The sequence below is a fragment of the Ostrinia nubilalis genome, chromosome 25, assembly GCF_963855985.1.
Source record: "Ostrinia nubilalis chromosome 25, ilOstNubi1.1, whole genome shotgun sequence".
Classification (NCBI taxonomy): Eukaryota; Metazoa; Arthropoda; class Insecta; order Lepidoptera; family Crambidae; genus Ostrinia; species Ostrinia nubilalis.
The window spans coordinates 4,515,278-4,533,213 of record NC_087112.1 but is presented as its reverse complement, the minus strand read 5'-3'; the positions used below and the strand labels follow the sequence as shown (position 1 = coordinate 4,533,213).

The window sequence follows — 17,936 nt, the reverse complement described above, 5'->3', positions numbered from 1 at the left end:
ATCCTTAAAAACTTAGTAGCTAAGCAATTTTAAAACCCTCAACGAACGACTTTACCGAGCGAAATTGTAAGAATAAAAAATAAGTAGGAACGTAGGTACTGGCAGAATAGAAGTAAATTTTTAACCGAAGAATTTGTTATATCCAATGATCAACAAATAAACACTGTTTCATCGTAACATCAGCATATAGCCGTTCACATCTAGGCACAATATGCCTCTTCAAATACCCGCCATTTTACCCTGTCTTCGGCTCATTCTACCTAGCTGGAGGATTTCCTACTATGCTTGCCAGATAACGGACCTATTCCCACCTCTCGTTCCCACCTCTGCAACTCCTGTGTAGCCAGGATCTATAGCTTGACCGCCAATAAAAACCCAACCAGTGAAGGTCAAGTTTGTCCCGAGGGAAAGTTAAACTGTCATTGGACCCGCAACGAAATTAATCAGAAGAACATAGGAGTTCGAAGTTAAGGTTTTACTTCCCTCCATGCGGCGGCAAGCGGATGACAGGTGACAAACCAAGATTTAGTAACCTTTATGAAAAGATGCACCACGGGCAATTAAACATCGATTAAGGGGACCTATCTTATGAGCTATTAGCTACCTGCCAATAAAATCGCTTGCCGAATTGCAGTGATTAATTTATAGTTCAATGATCGCAGTCGCTTCTCAAGAGCTTTACCACATGAGTAAATATGTGACTCTTCAGCACTTCCAGACAAACGCTAACCACCGATTTTTAGTTGGCCTATAGTTGGGTCGGGCTGTTGATCAGTATTAATATATGAAAGTGCGCACATTACACCGATTTGGTATCGGCCGATTCTTCATACAAACTGGAATCGGGCCCAACTATCGGCCAACTAAAAATCGGTGGTCTGCGCCTAGGCTAAGAAAGAGCAACAATTTATAGTCTTAATGACTTCGATCTCAGAGATCAAGTGCGTCACATGTCCTGTAAATACGGTTTATCATCACAAATCTGCGGAACGTAATCCTTGACCGAAATAAACATGACCCGATGTTCCGCCCGGATCGATTTCATCGATAGCGATTGTACGAACAGCATAGGTCACATCAATAAGGGCTCACTGAATATTTAAAGGTAGATAATTACAAAGGGCAGTATAGCAGAATACTACATTGTATACTTTTGTTGTAGAAAAACACCTATTGCAACATTTGCAACGATATTGAGGCGGCCACAGAGTCTACGAACCAAACTGGGTGAGCTGAAAGCTGAAAGCTCTCCCAGCTGAAAGTTCGTAGATATTATTAAAGGTTTTTTTATGCATAAAAAGGCAGGTATTTTTTGACCACAATCGTTAAGTGGGATGCAGTCTAGGATGGTCCATATCTGCCCTGTAAGTGCCTATTCACTCTCGCCTTGAAAAATATAGACAAGTGGTGGTTTATTGTTCACCAAGCAAGACTTTGGGAAACTTAGTGATGTTTTCAAGTGTATCTATCTAACGACGCATTGAAATGAAGAAGAAATCATAATGAATACGTAGTTATAAATACATAGTAACTTTACATATTAATTATCTTCCATGGTGTACGTTGTGAACTTGTAACTACGAGTTCACCAATATGTCCTACTACTGCTGAAGACCTATAAAACGTTGTCAATTTACGCGCACTTTGTTGTCGTGCATTGAACTTTTTTTAGGTAACTGGCACACGCGCGTTGTGACAAATATCTGTTCTTATATTAAAAGTACTTATAAGTCTTTAATTATAGACTCAGAAGTAAATCAACAACCCTGACGGCCGAATACTGAAACACTACTCAAATCTGTCACTCAGCTGACGGGCTCCTAAATTTAAGTATCCTTCAATTTTAAATGGTATTCTCAAACGCCACTCAACGGATTTGAAGCCGTGATCAGCTAAGCAGCTCTCAAATGTTTACCTACTGGCAACATTTACCAAAAAAAGTATGTTTTCATTTACACAAATGATAACTTTACGTTTTTTATCCATTACACGCAGCATCGTTTGGTTATGTATTGTCTTTTATGGAAATATACTCAATCAACTTAACATAGAACAGTTTATTTTTAGTTTCTATTATGTATAAATCTCGTTTTATCATATAAAAAAATAATGCTTGCATTTTTATTTAATTAAAAAAATAATTTTAAAGGTGATACTTTTTATTGTTGAAATCTATTAAGTGGCGATCGTGGACCGAAACGTAACCACAATTGACATTTATCATTGTTGACAGAGTATCAAATTGACAAATCAACAACTTTTGGAAATGCTGCTATGCGATGTCCCCATAGTTATTCCTCAGAAATAGGCATGTTTATGTAAAGCGATTTCATAGCAGCTATTTTGGTTGTTACTTTGTGCACTAGTACGATGCACAGTTGGCTGTTCGATGTGGAAGATATCACCTAGTACACGTCCATAACTTCCCGTTGCGTAGAACAGTAGGGTTATAATAAGTATTTGGTCCACTGGTTGTATGGCATTTGGTGAGGGGTTTCAATGAGCTTCCAAATAATGAATCCAGAAACAACACCGTTTCTTTAGAGACGCGGAACCTCGCTCGGAATTGCATGTCATTATAATAATATTTTTCAATACCGTTCAGCCTTATTGCTTTCCTGCGATTAGATCTAGGTATTTCCTCGAGGCTCGAAAGAAATGATAACGATGACACACATTATTTACCACTATTTAGGTCGATTTAGGTATAAGAATAGGATTTAAGATACCGCGCAAGCACTCTCAAATTTAACAGCTGCTTAAGACGATTTGACAGTTGTTTGAGTAATGCTTAGCGTTGAATGGCGTTTCAGTATGCGAAAATTCATTTGAGTGGCGTTTGAGTGCAACTTAATTTGAGAGGTGCTTAAAAATTGAGAACTGCTCAGATATTGTTTTGAGTATGCGAAATGTAAGTTTAGGAGCTGCTTAACTATTTGAGAAGCCGTCAAATATTTAAATGGCGTTTCAGTATTCGGCCGTGAAACACTCACACCCGTATTCACAAACGATGCTTGCTTAAGTGAAGCAGCAAATCGAACGCACAGCGTTGAATAGAGCTCTGCATATACTGTGGCTCTGTTATTGGTTCGTGTGTCACCCTGTGCGTCCACACGCACTGTGAGACCTCATAGTAATGTTTGTGAATACGGGCGAATACACAACTCCACAAGATCACAATCGCCATCATTGAGAAAACCCAGTTACGGGCAAAGGCTATTCTATAAATATAAACTTTCTTCATACATAGTAGGTATCTAATACTTTAATTTTGGCATCATATCAGCTGATCTATTTGTATTCAGCCGATTCAATGACGTCACTAATTGGTAGCAAATAGGCGCCATGCTCTTACGCCATAGGTATACGTTATGTATTGTTAACTATGTATTGTTTGTTTCATATTCATAATTGAGATGTTACACGAATTAATCTCTCGGAGGTTAAATCTATTTTTAACCAAGATGACACGAAAGGTGAATGCGTATGTAGTTTGTTTATATCCAAAAATAAACCAGGCCTATTAAGTTTTGTATCTCAACTTTTACGCCCGTATCCACAAACATTACTATGAGGTCTCACAGTGCGCGTGGACGCACAGGGTGACACACGAACCAACCACAGAGCTCTATTCAACGCTGTGCGTTCGATTTGCTGCTTCACTTAAGCAAGCATCGTTTGTGAATACGGGCGTTAGTACTTTCTCTAAACGACGCCTACCACTCTACTATTTGCTTCTTTGCTTTTGCTCTACCTATTCATTGTCAGGAGGAAATCGTCTCTAGCAATAAGTACATCCTTCTTTGACGCTGTTAATTATAAATTATCTCATTGTGTCCAATAAACATCCATTTATCTGGGGAAAAACAACTAGAGTTTCAAGTAGTTTCAATGGAATGTTTCTTGTACACACGAAACTACGTGACTATTCCCACCTCTCTTTCCCACCACTGCAACTCCTGTGTAACCAGGATCTACAGTTAAAGATCTAGAGACTAAAAACGAAACTGGTAACAAATTCTTATCCTTAATCATTGAACGACTTGGCGCAATGGTCGAAAATTTCTCTCGGGAGAACGTCATTGAGAGCCGTAACAAACTTGTGTCCGACATTGAAACCTCCTTGAAGGAGGTCTCAGACTGGGGTCGACGCAATTTGGTCCAATTTAACCCTACAAAGACACAAGTTTGCGCGTTCACCGCCAAAAAGTTGCCGTTTGTCGTATCCCGCTGTTTCGAGAGCACTCCCCTAACTGCCTCAGCCAATATCGGAATCCTTGGTGTCGACATATCGAGCGAAGTCCAGTTCCGTGGTCATTTAGAGGGTAAGGCTAAATTAGCCTCGAAGAAGCTTGGTGTGCTCAATAGATCGAGACGGTATTTCACTCCAGCCCATCGTCTGCAACTTTACAAGGCGCAGGTTCGGCCTCATATGGAATACTGTTCTCATCTTTGGGCAGGTGCGCCCCAGTACCAGCTTCTCCCTCTGGACCGCATTGAACGGAGAGCAGCTCGAATCGTTGACTGCCAGGACATTTCGGATCGGCTTGACCCCTTGGCGCTGCGTAGAGATGTATCCTCACTGTGCATATTCTATCGCATGTATCACGGGGAGTGCTCCGAAGAATTATCCGGACTTATTCCTGCCGCCACTTTTCGCCACCGATCTACCCGACAGCACTTCCACCCCCATCACTTAGATGGTTGGCAGTCCACAACAGTACGTTTCTCTAGAAACTTTCTGCCCCGTACAACCAAACTGTGGAATGGACTGTCGTCTGCGGTGTTTCCGGACGGATACGACCTGCAAGCTTTCAAGAGGAGAGCGTATCTTTACCTTAAAGGCCGGCAACGCACCTGTAACGCCCCTGGGTCTGCGGGTGTCTATGGGCGACGGTAATCACTTACCATCAGGTGATCCGTTTGCTCGTTTGCCTCCTATCACATAAAAAAAAAAAAAAAAAAAAAAAAAAAATTTCGATATCTCGCCAGCATTCGCGAGTTCGATCCCGTCCGGCAAAATAAATTAAATACCTAGATTAAAGGAAAATTTCATAGCACAGCCAAACTATTTTTTCTGCTTAGACCAAAGGTTAACTGGCAGATAATGCGTTATATGTTATTAAATGAAGATACCTATAGAAAATTTTCACAAAACTGAGGATTTATGTTGAATATTATGACGTTTAATAGAAGTTTTATCAATACATAAGAATACGAGTAAATACCTTGACAAATCCTCTATTTTCTCCCTCAGGTTTCGGAGCAGTTTCAAACAGGTTCAACCTGGAATTCTGGAAGAAGTCGCTGCTGGAATTCTCTCTCGAAAACAGTTCGGCTGTCGAGCTCTCTCTTGTAAGAGAGGGGCGCGGCTTCACGAAAGGATTTGCTCTCCTATTCTGGGTGGCTCTAGCTTTGAGCCAGTTGAACTTATTCGTGGCTGAAGTGGCTGGAGAAGGTGTGTCCTCAGGAGTGTCAGGCGTAACCTCAGGAGTAGAAGCATCCCCTTCCTGTTTATTGTCCTGTTCATTGCTTTGATTCATTGTTAAATTTGGTCTTTTTGAACTCTAAATTAAGATTCTTTTTGTATTAAAAAACACGTCACTTCACTGAAAGTTTGAGTGCAAGTAGATGTCTTTACCACACATTGTAATACTTAGTGATAATTCGATATGTTAATGTATGTAAATGCTAGGATTTATTGGATGTGCGCAGGAGTGCGCGTTACGGTGCGCGTCGCGAGACTGACTGCGCGTGCGTTTTGAGAGCGCGTGTCTGGATTCGTATGAGATCAACGAAAATAGAGTACCTAATTATTATGATTGTTTTTTGCATTGTTTACACACGCGGACGGTTTATCTTTCATTTACGAGTAATAGCACAGAATAATAATAAGTACTTCGTGCACAGATTTAAATAACTCTTACAACTTATAACTACAAATTAAAAACAAGACTTTCTGAGAAATGTTTCTTCAGGATTCAAACTTACCTTAAAATATCATACCTAACTGGGATGTACAATCATACAATGGTTTGTCATTTCATTGTAGTTTTTGTGTAAATTCGCGACATGGCAGTAGAAATGCTCTACGGATTCATCAAATTCCAATACAATGAAGACAATGTTTTGCTGATAACAGCTGCAACCTTAAATTCAATGTTAATTTCAATGCCAAGCTAAGTAAGATAATACCTAGTATGTTAAGATCTTGACTAGTGACTATCCAAATGTGTTCTCTGACAGTCCCGTTTTGCGGGATCGTACATTACTGAATCCCGCAAAATTGGATTGCCGTGGGAAAGGGCCCATAATGAAGTCGTCGGTCCACTGTGCCGAAATTGAATCTTTGAATTTCAATATTAAGAGCAAGCACATAAAGATTGAGGAGTTTTGAGGGTATTTAACCATTATATAAGGTCATGTTTGATGAGAGAAGTCAGCAGTGGAAGCCCTACGCTAAAAATGATGATGATGATGTGACAATTTTATTGTACGGAACCATACAACGTGTTACAGAGCTTGATCCTCGTGACAAAACTTATGCAAGATTATGTCACACATTGTAAAACTACTTGTCTTTAAGACAATAGGTGATAGCATAACGTGTAATGTTTGCTGTTATTTAGTAGTACATCTGTGTACATTGATGTCATGCTTGCAGGGTAAATAAAGCCATAAGAAATAATTTAAAGCATGCACAAATTAATAAGCGATATTTGAATTGTAGTAGGTACGTACTGTAATTTTATTATTATACCTACAGTACTAGTAACGTCATACTTTTGTTTATGCTTTTAACGAGCAAGCTATGCCTGCAACTCACCTGGATGGGCTGGATGTGATGATCAGGCCGAAGGTGGAAGTGAGCTTCACCCGGAATCCTCAACCGCAGAGAAAATGGCTATCTGAACTCTAAATGCTGAACACAACACTAACATTGCTGTTACAGAGGTAAGTATTAGAAAGTACGAATTTTATTTTTAATTAAAAGTCGATTTAATTATAATCATACTCTTACATTAATTTTCAGTTGGTTCAACTGCAATATTTAGACCACAACAGGAAAAAATCTACAGCTGAGATTAAATCAATTTGAGCCTTGTTTTGTAAAAACAGTCTTGATAGTTACTCACTAGTACAAACTAACTATTTATATTGTGTGTTATTACATAGGCAGGTATAGATAGACACTGAAATTGTCTGAATTAATGGAAATAATCTACTAGATTCTAATAGTGTATAATCGCTCTTATTATATGCGTAAGATAGATTGAAAAGACATACGCAGGACGCTACCAGTTCCAGATTACTAAGTACGAAAAAGTGAAATAGGAAATCAATTGTTTGCAATCATCAAGAGTTTATTACCACTCTTCATCTTGCAATAACATCGCTCTGCTGTCGATCATCATTCCACTGACAGTAACGATCGCAATCAATCTTATCTGTCAAACTGACATTGTCAGCAACAACATAATTTAGATCTAGGGTCTATAGATTTAGCACTTAGCTGAGTCAGTGTTAGAGGTATTGGAGCGGCACGGTATTTTTTTTAATTTTTTAATTTTAATGGCAACCAAACCTCTCTGGGAGGTTTATTTCTGCCAATGTCGAGTGAAAATTGACATAGTTATCAATAGAACGTGGGTGTTTCAGTTCTATTGATTTTTCATGGATTCCGTGGAGTTAAGTATGCCCGTAAGCAGGTTTCAAGACGCCACCGGGTCCAAAGCGGGTTGTTCATACGACAACCCACTCGACACTCGATGCGCGCTCAAATTCGAAGTATTTCAATGTTTTTTATAATTTATCACTTCACTGCACTTTAGAACACAAAATAACACCAAATTTGTACACTAAAGTCCATTAAATAATAAATTCCGTTCCGTTCAACTACCCTCCACGGAATGCTCTGTCATGTCCTAATATGTCAATGTCACCTCTCCTGAGACTCTCCCGTGCTTAAGACACTGACTGAGTTAAACGGTAGAGCTATAGCTCTAGCTATTTGTGGAAACAAAGGCTAGAATGATGGCCTTCCTAGTCCGCTATTGTATTCAAATAATATAGTATTACTGTCACAAACACTCGCCTCGATGCAAGTGATAAGCTGATTACTAATTATTTGGTTAATAGGTCTTCAAATAGTAGCATTTAACATACAACTACTGCCTACTCAAAACTCATTAGAATTTTGCAAGCTTATTAAGCTTTTAGCGAAAGCCCTTTTATACGTCCCAGTATTAACCCTACCACTACTTCGGGATAATAAATGGGCCAGCTACCCCCTTACAGAAAAGTTATAAAGTGGCGCTTAGTATGGAAATACATATAATTTTCAAACAACAAGCGTGAAGCCATTGAATAGAATAATAATAATAACAATGTAACTTTTTTATAAGTAAAGGCACAAAGGGTTATTCAGAAGTTAATTGTAGTAAATAACTCTACCTAGCTAGACTAGAAAAAACCTAACTGAACTGAAGACGTTTTAGAAGCACCTGGCGTGTTTTTGCCACTGATTAGAGAGTGTCATGCTAGCGCAATGGAAACTAAAATGACCTGAACTTAATGATGATGATAATTTAGGATAAACAGCGGTAGCACATCACAACACAACTAGGTATATTATTACTAGCGGCCGCCCGCGACTTCGTACGCGTGAACCCCGTTCAAAAAGGAAAAAGGAACCCCATGCAAAATTTAACAAACTGCTTCTTCTCTCTTCACTTGCACCACCAGTTATCTAGCGCGTATTATGTTCGGTGACGTCACTAATTCGCAGTTACCGAGCCATCGTATCGTTAATTGATATGGCTTCATCATTTGTATGATTACCCTCATTATGGCCCTTTTCATACGAAGTTATCTCGTGTAGCCAATTAATTTGTCTCAATAAAAGAATCTCCGATCAATAAGACAAGAGAACAAGACGTTCAAGAAAGAAAATGGCGGCGCTTGATTGGGAAAGCCGACCTCGCGTAAAGGGATAAGGCGAGGCAGAAGAGGGATAAATAATGCTGTAATATCAGCTGAATAGTACAATTAAGAAAATATTTATATTTCAATGGAAGTAAAATTTTAAGTTAAGGTGGACCGAGGACCTTATAAAGGTAGCGGGAAGGCTGGATGCAAACCACCACCAACCGACCATTGTGGAAATCATTGGGGGAGGACTAAGTTCAGCAGTGGACGTCCTATGGCTGAAATGATGATGATGATGATGATGAAAATATTAAGTCCATATTTTCAATTGAAAAATGAATGAAATAATAAAAGAATCTTCGATATCTGCGATAAAATAGGATGGAAATGATTCAGGTAGGTAACACGTCTGCCTTTCTTTAGTAATCTGTCATCCGCTTTGCACAGGAGGGAAGCCGAACCTTAACTTCGAACTCCTTCGAATATCGAATATGGAAGGAGAATAGTATAAAAAGTACGAGAATTTGTACATTTATGGAGTAGGTACCTAGTTACCTACAGTCGACAACTATCGCAAAATAGCTACTACAAGTTAAACCAAAACTGCTATAATATCATAGTTTTCTACATAAATGTGTCATCATTCGTGTTCTGTGACTTAGTGGTTAGAGAAAGAAGTATTAGGGAAATCCCATCCCAACCAAAAAAACTTTTTTAATCTGAGAGCTTTTCCGATTCTCCGTTCGTTTCATAATTCAGACCGTATGCAGTTAATCTAATGTCCTCACATTTTCACCAGAACAAATATTTAGTTAGAACTGTTGTTAGTGTTACGTATAATGTAATTTTATTATCGTCAACTTCATTATTCGAAGAAACCCTTATAAGTCGCTAACTCCAAAATCCTATTAAACAACCGAGTGGAAATATACCAAAGACAATATCGTTTTGTTCCTAAGATATTGGGCAAATATCGTATCGCTAATAACACGACTACCGTCTGTCCGTCGGGTTATGAATACAACAAATATGTAAGTTTGGATTTGTTATTTTATATGCAAATACTTGCATTGTTACGTTATTGATTGTGAGCCTTTGATGTCCGTTTTTGGTGTGAGAATATTTATGAAGGAATGTGTACAGTAGGTAGACATAAAATATGTAGGTAGGTAGATAGAGTTTGTTAAAATCACGATACTCGCCTAGACGTCATGTCATCTGCTTTGCAATGGAGGGCAGTCGAACCTTAACCAGGCCTCCGTCACTCGCCTATGCCGGCCGAGATAATTACCTACAGCGCGCGACAACTTCAAGTTGCAAATCAGTCAGGACCGCCACGCGCCTGTGAGCACACGCGTATTTCTATACACGCTCGGTCGATCATCGTCACAATCAAGGTTTATTGTTCCAACAGCACTGTTATCCTTCTTTAATGTAAAATCGTAGTATTTAGGAATAATAATTAACTGTACTAATTTAAATAATTAAAAAAAACTACACTTTTTAAATCATTTTGAAATACTCATGACAAAAAACTGTAGCAAAAAAATTATTTTAGCTAATATAAACATTAACTTACTTCACAGTGTCTATTTTCCGACACTACACCTTTTAAAACTATTTGTCCAATTTCGAATTATTGCAACACTGAAGTTTATTAATAGGTACTTTAGAGATGGTACGATTATACAAACACCACTAGATTAAAGATTACCAATCGTAAATACAATAAATGCTTCTTAAAATTAAGTTATTATTTATTTTACTTTGCTTATACAACCCTGACGCTTGAGCTGCGAGGTAGATCAATTCTGAACACAAAAAATTTGCGCTCTTGTGAGCGTAGTAGTAAGGTGCGATTTCGAATGCACCATGTGCGTTGGATATTTTGCATTATTATTATTACCGTTAAAATGTCGGCATCTGATCCTACACAAAGGAGTGCAATTTCTGTTGCTACTATTATGTATTCTGTGCCTTAACTTTCAACTCCTTCAATAATTTCGTTGCGGGTCTAATGACAGTTTAACTTTCCCCCTGGACAAAATTGACCTTCACTTGGGTTTTTGTTGGCGGTCAAGCTGTAGATCCTGGCTACACAGGAGTTGCAGCGGTGGGAACGAGAGGTGAGAATAGTCCACTTGTTCTGGGTGCGATTCCTATATAGTGAAGCAGAATTTCCTGCTCTGAGGTTTATCTAAGTGCGCCTGACTACTTAGGCCGGGTTGCTTTCAATCCCAATCCAAATCCGTCATTCAACTGTCTTTCAATCTATTTTCGAACAAATACCCATAATTTTCGATGCTTTTACACTTTCATATCGATTAAATAGTATTTTAAACAATATAATATGAAAAACCAGGACAAAAAAGAAGCAAGTTCTCATTACTTTTCATATCATGTACAGTCGCAGAATGAAAAGGTTCGTCACCTTAGTGTCGGTTTTCGCTTGCACTGGGTACCTACTGTAAGAGTCAAACCTGCCAACATAACAGTGCAATCCAAAAAACAGTGCTGCTAACATTTAAATAAATATGACGTTTGCTAACAAATAAGGTTTTGCTTGTTTATTTTTCTATCCCATCAGTGCAATGCAATGATGACATTGACCAATTGACAATAGTTTTTTTTATTTAATAGAAATAATAATGGCAGGTTGAACCAACAAGAAGGTTTTAGTTTATCAATCATAATAATCTTCTTGACAAGATAAATCGTCAAACAACTTTGATCTGGATAATTTTGAACTTTACTGACGAACAGTTAAAGATTATTTTCTCTAACTCGAGATTATTCTGTAACATAGTTTCAAAAGGTAATATGTGCTCGCGATTCGTTGAAGGAATCAATTTGAAAACTGACGAACCTTTTCAATTCGTGACTGTACCTACCTATTAATAGTATTAACCGTCTAACTTTGTATCGTAGTTAAGTATTTTACTGCTTAAATTCTTTTATGCAAATATTCTATGCCATAAGTTTTAAACTTCCCCTAGCCTGTGGAAACTTTCTGAAAAATTCCTACAAATTGAAACTGTCGTGCAAACTTTGGTTCGTGTCCCAAAGTTTGGTTAAGAAATTACCTTCCAATATTAAAACTTGGTAATGGAGTTCTTAGAATGCTAACCAAACTATATTTTATCCGCAAAAAGTTTATTTCTACCTAATACAGAAATAACAATAACTGTAAACAAAAATATTGAACAATCTGTGGAAAAGTTACGTTTCAAAATAACTCAGAAGTATTGAATAAATAAATAAGGATACCAACAACGAAAAACAATAAAAAGCTTTGATTGGGTAGGTACAAAAATATCAAAGCTATGGGTAAAGTTTGAACTCAACTGAAAAATATTGTTTTTATAATTTAGTTTATTAGTGTTTACTTAGTTGGAGCTAGGACGTTTCATAATAGGTACCTACCAACCACGATAACTAAGGCTGGAGTTTACCATCGTCGGATAACTTTTAACTGAAGAATAAACTTGTCATTTTGACATAATTTCCCATACTGAAACTGTCAATGTTCCAGTTATACCAGGAGTTATTCTCGGATTTTGAATAAAAGTTTGGTCGAATCGCCTAAAGGCCTAAAAGACTTTACTTTAACCACCTTTAAAACCTACAAGTTTCTCTCTCTGGTATGTTATATATCAGTAAAGAAATAAGCACGTAATACGTACTCATAGGATTAAAAAAACTCTGAAAATCGTTATGTGTACCTACGTATTTATTAGTTTAAATAATAAAGTAACCCTGACGTCTGTTTTCACACCTTAAACTTGCGAGAAGAACGGTTGACCAAAACTTGACTGGGTAACTGTATTACTCCATCAAATTCCCACAAGTTATTATTAAGTTTAAAAACACTAACTAGCATTAAGGGTGTTTATCCGCCATAATCTAATTTCTACTCAGTAAACAAGAAAATTGAATTAATTGGTCAGACGAATCTATTAGACGATTTAATGAATCCCTAAAGTTATTTACTTAACTTTAATTTAATTGACTGTTTATACAAGTTCACAATTTACTCAATTGTCATGAAAATAGTCACGTCACCATTAAGGCTGAGTTGCACCATGACCAATATTTAACTGGCTGGTTAAGGGTTAACAAACGTCAAACGTCTATCAAACTCTACAAAAAACACCGGTTATCGTTATAGTTACGGTTAAAGTTAGAGCCAAAGTAAATATTTCACTAAAGCTAATGAGTAAAGGAATTCTGTACCTACTCTGTGACCAAAGTAAATAATTTAATTTAAAGAAAGCTAACCAACTTAAGTATACTTGTATGTGCTTGTATTATAACATGGTTTACGTCAATTTACGACAATATCAAACGTTATTTACCACAACAAAATATCTCCGCGTCCAACAATAACATTTTTATGGTTCAATAACGCCTACAAAAGTTAATAGCAACAATTCGCTTCCGCGCAGAATGTCTACCGATATAGCCAGACGCCACGTCGACTTGAGCTCAGTCGCATAATATGAAATAATGGCCGTGTGTGCTTTGTTGAAAATCTACACGCTTTTGTAGTTCAACAATAAGGCTTTTGTTTTCTTGCGTTCACTGGAAACCACTCAAAATAGCTCTGTTTAACTTTATCAGTCCACTAGTTTTTTCACGCGACTTCGTCCGCTCAAAGCGGCTTAAAATCACGCGCTGTCCGCATTAGGAAAAACATGTATGAAATAATGAAATGCGGACAGCCAGCATGCGGATTAAACCTAGACGCCAATCACCAACTTTTAGTTTTACCGATTGTTGGGCCCGATTCTAATTTGTATGAAGAATTAGCCGATACCAAATAGGTGTAATGTGCGCACTTTCATACATCTCCATACTGATTAACAGCCCGGACCCAACTAAGTATCGGAAGTCGGTGGTCTGCGCCTAGGCTAAATCCGCATGCGTGTCAAAATCCGCATCACAGGAAAAAGGCACTTATGCCCGTTGTCACCATCAATCCCTAATTTTTAAGTGACCCCTAAAACAAAATTCCTGTTATAACCATAGGGGTCACTTAAAAATTAGAGATTGATGGGTAAAACGGGCATTAGTTTTTCTGAAAACAAGAACTAGACTTACCATGTGGTAGCGAATATGAGTCCCTCCAGACCTGACGCCCTCGTTCAGCTGAATGGAGCTGACACTCCCGGCGTCGTCGTCCATAAAACCAGTTTTCTTATAGCGTGCCATCTGAAACAAATATACTTTGCTAAAAAAATAACCAAGCATGTGTACAACTAAATACATTCTGTTCATTATTACATAATGTCTTTCAAACTAGCTGCGCTCTGGATTATTTTGTGGCTCTGGTGAGATAAGCTGCACGCACTGTATTTATGTAATATCTACCTTGTTTTGGTGATTAAATAATCTTTATCTTTCCAGTTTAATTATCTGCCACAGATAATATCTGTGAGATCTTTTAGAATTTAGATAAACCACTTATCACAATAAATTAACGCAAAATCAAATGCAAGACACATTTTGCTGTGCATTTTTTTCTAGGCGTAAGTATCTAACTCGTGTGACATAATTAATTTGCAATGAAAGAATAAAAATTATTTAGATTTTTGCTAGAAATATATTATTATATTCTCCAGAAATCCAAAAGTAAACTAACTAGGCTATGTAATTATCTTCAGTTGTCTTCGTAGCATCGTCACACTTCTAAATGATAATAAAAACGTGAATGTTGTTATTTTCTTATTTGCCATGTCTAAAGTTTATCGTGTCTGTCTTATAAAACTTTATTCGTATACTTAGTTTTCTTAAGTACTTAACGATGATCATGATGATCACTATCGTTGATCAATGTGATCATTAAAATTCAATAAAACGTTGTTTTCATCGTCTCTATTTTCAGCTCCCGATTTTATCGATCCCATCATCGTTACATCGACTCAGCGCAAACAAACAAATCATGCAAATCGTTAGGGTTGCTTCATACTTATCAATATAACAAGTAGGTACAGTAGTTAACTTATTGCGTAGCCTGACAGCGTAGGTATCTTTTCTACCATTTAGGACTTTACATGATCGTTATATGTACTTCTAGATAATCTTTACCTACTTTCTGCGGCAGTTTTGTGACTGTAAAATTGTAAAATCTGGTCGTATTACAGACAGTCACTAAAAATGGTGTTGATGTTCTTAAGTGAGGTTGTTCTCCTATAAAGTTACATTAACAGATGCGAACGTTCTATTTGTAGAAGCCTGAGATCAGTCTATATTACAAAACCCCCTGAAAAATAACCCTACATACGCCAATGGTCATAGACTGATATTGTCCTGTGATTGGTCTGAATATGAAATTGAACCAATTAAAAACCTCATACTATGCTGGAAATGTTATTAAAGAACCTTTGTTCTGTAATAAACTCCTTTTGACAACCATACGTGCGTGTGCGCAATAAACACGCTACGTAGTTAAATGCTTTATTCGTGCGCTTTCGTAGCCATCTGGCGAGCGAAGTGCGAACTTATTGCCTTATGGTTATCGTGAAGATGCCTTTGAAATGTCTTAACACGAGTTTGGCAAATGTAGAAAATCTTTCGTCCGTAGCTGGAGGCAGGAGAACCTCAGGACTCAATTAAAAGCTTTTTTGTGTGCTTTTATCTGGTTATTAAAAGATGCATTTGAAGTAGGTACAATAACAGGATCTGGCATTATTATAGATAATAGGTTGTCCACAGCTGCTGGAAGGAGAAGGACCTCAGGAAAACCTCAGGATCGCAAGTCGAAATGACTCAACCATGGATGGAAAACTCTACCTTTGATGGGGGAGAATTTATAAGTACTTGTATATCTTTATCTATCTATCTATCAGCCTTTGGGGTTTCGTCTTCGAACATAGGCCTCCTCTTCAACCTTCCACTGACTTCTGTCCCTGGCCACTTGCATCCAGTTTACTCCAGCTTGTTGCTGGGTGTCATCTGTCCACCGTTTAGGCGGTCTTCCTCTGCCGCGGGTGTTATTGCGGGATCTCCACTCCAGGGTACTTGAAGATCTTAATCTTTTAATTAAAATAGGCCTATGATTACAGTCTATCAAGGGATTAGTGTACATAAGCCCAAGCAAACATTAGAACTTTTAGATGAGGTCACCCTTTTGCGTTATAATAGGATTATCCATCTCTGCACGTGTCACCTACGTAAGAAGATAAAATATAGAAAATGACATTAAATATGAAATTACTTTGTGTCAGTTCTGGATTTTGTTTCTCGTTAAAATAATAAAAGAAACAGAATTCCCGTGGGAAATCCAAAATCCAGACTGAGCTCAACTTGATAGCTATCATCCCACTCTTATGTGGGAATTTTTTTTATAAGCAACTTAATTATTTTCTTTTCTCATAATATCTAATACTAGCTTTCCGCCCGTGGCTTCGCCTGCGTGGAATTTTATCGGTCACAGAAAAACTTTATGACGCGCGTCCCCGTTTCAAAAACCGGGATAAAAACTATCCTATGTCCTTTCCCGGAACCCAAACTATCTCTATGCCAAATTTCATCAAAATCGGTTCAGTGGTTTAGGCGTGAAAGCAAGACAGACAGACAGAGTTACTTTCGCATTTATAATAGTAGTTGGTGTATCTTTTTCAATAAATAAATAAATTAGTATAGATAGAGACTAGATAGATTAGATAGTATAAATAGTAAAAATTATACCAATTGGTTGTATAATCCTCATTTATAGGTATAGTACCACTATAACTGAGAAACGTTTCGCAACGCACGTAATGTCAGCTCAGATAATACATACTATGTCAGATTCATAGATTCATGTCAGATAGATAACGTCGGACATGAATCTTGCCAAGTAAAAAGCTCGACATGTGTAGCACTGGTAGCATTATCAGGGGATTAGTCCCACCTCTGTAACTCCTGTTGTTCGGTTTCTTCTGCAACTCCTGGACCAGGACCTATCCTACCGTGCTACCGCTAAGTAGTACCGGAAAAAGTCCGTAACGAAGTAAATATCCTGCCCTTCATCACACCGGCATGCCTGTTTGATAACATTGCACAAAGTACGTTACATAGAGCTTGATAAACAATAACTTTTATCAGTTTGGTGATAGATAAATCATAGAGTGGTCTTATCAAGTACATCGAGTATTGATTCATTGTATACCTACTCCTATAGAAAGTTCATTTTATTGGCAAAAGCTTTCTGTCTAAATTGAATACTCAATGCTGAGTAATAAATGAAAATGGGATACAGCAAAAAGTTCAGTAAAGCTAAAGATATTAAACCTATATGCCGATGTGAGCGCAGACTCTTGAACTTAGGATTTTTAAAATGGAAGGTTAAGGGCATTGAAGTTACAGGGTTCACTAGATAGACGGACGATCTGGTGAAGGTCGCGGGAATCACCTTGGATGCGGGCAGCGCTGGACCGGTCGTTATGGAAATCCTTGGGGGAGGCCTTTGTCCAGCAGTGGACGTCATTTGGCTGAAGCGAACGAACGAAGTTACAGGAAAAAAATTTGAGGAAAGCTCTACCTAAATTCTAGAGATATTTGAGACACAACAAATTGTCTTAGTTTGGGTTTCATGTTTCACCACCTAGTGGAGTTTGGTAGCTAAGGAGGGTAAAAGGGTAAAATGATAACCCCGTATAGGATTCGTAAGTGGTTGCTTTTACTGGAAGATAGAAATCATGTAGCTAGAAACCCTATCCTTTGAATATGAATCCATTGACAACGTTGTTTGAGAGAAAAAACATACTTTTGTGTAGGGTTGAAATAACTCTATCGACCGGAAACGAATTTTTTTCTGTTTTTTAGCTACATAAACGAGTAAATAAATAGGTAAATAGTTTATTCATTAAAATAAGAGCATTATAAGAACTTATTATGCTAGAGTTTACATATTATGTAGTAGTAGTAGGTACATACGGCGTTTTGTTTGGTCTAGATAACATAACTAAATGATATCCGGCTCATTTACTCAGAACATGAAAACAATGTTATTTTTGGCTGAACTT

The 17,936-nt window shown here is 37.7% G+C and overlaps 1 protein-coding gene across 2 annotated transcripts in view; it reads right to left on the bottom strand.

Annotated features, from left to right (window-relative positions):
• LOC135084271 (endothelin-converting enzyme homolog) overlaps positions 1 to 17,936 on the bottom strand; it is a 55,626-nt gene that overhangs the window by 27,785 nt on the left and 9,905 nt on the right. Inside the window, exon 2 of one of the 2 annotated variants that reach the window (XM_063979057.1) lies at positions 14,029 to 14,139. In XM_063979057.1, the coding sequence (XP_063835127.1) occupies positions 14,029 to 14,139 (111 nt within the window). Of the gene's footprint in view, positions 1 to 5,228; positions 5,734 to 14,028; positions 14,140 to 17,936 lie in introns of those variants that run through there. The other variant, XM_063979056.1, reaches the window with a different exon arrangement.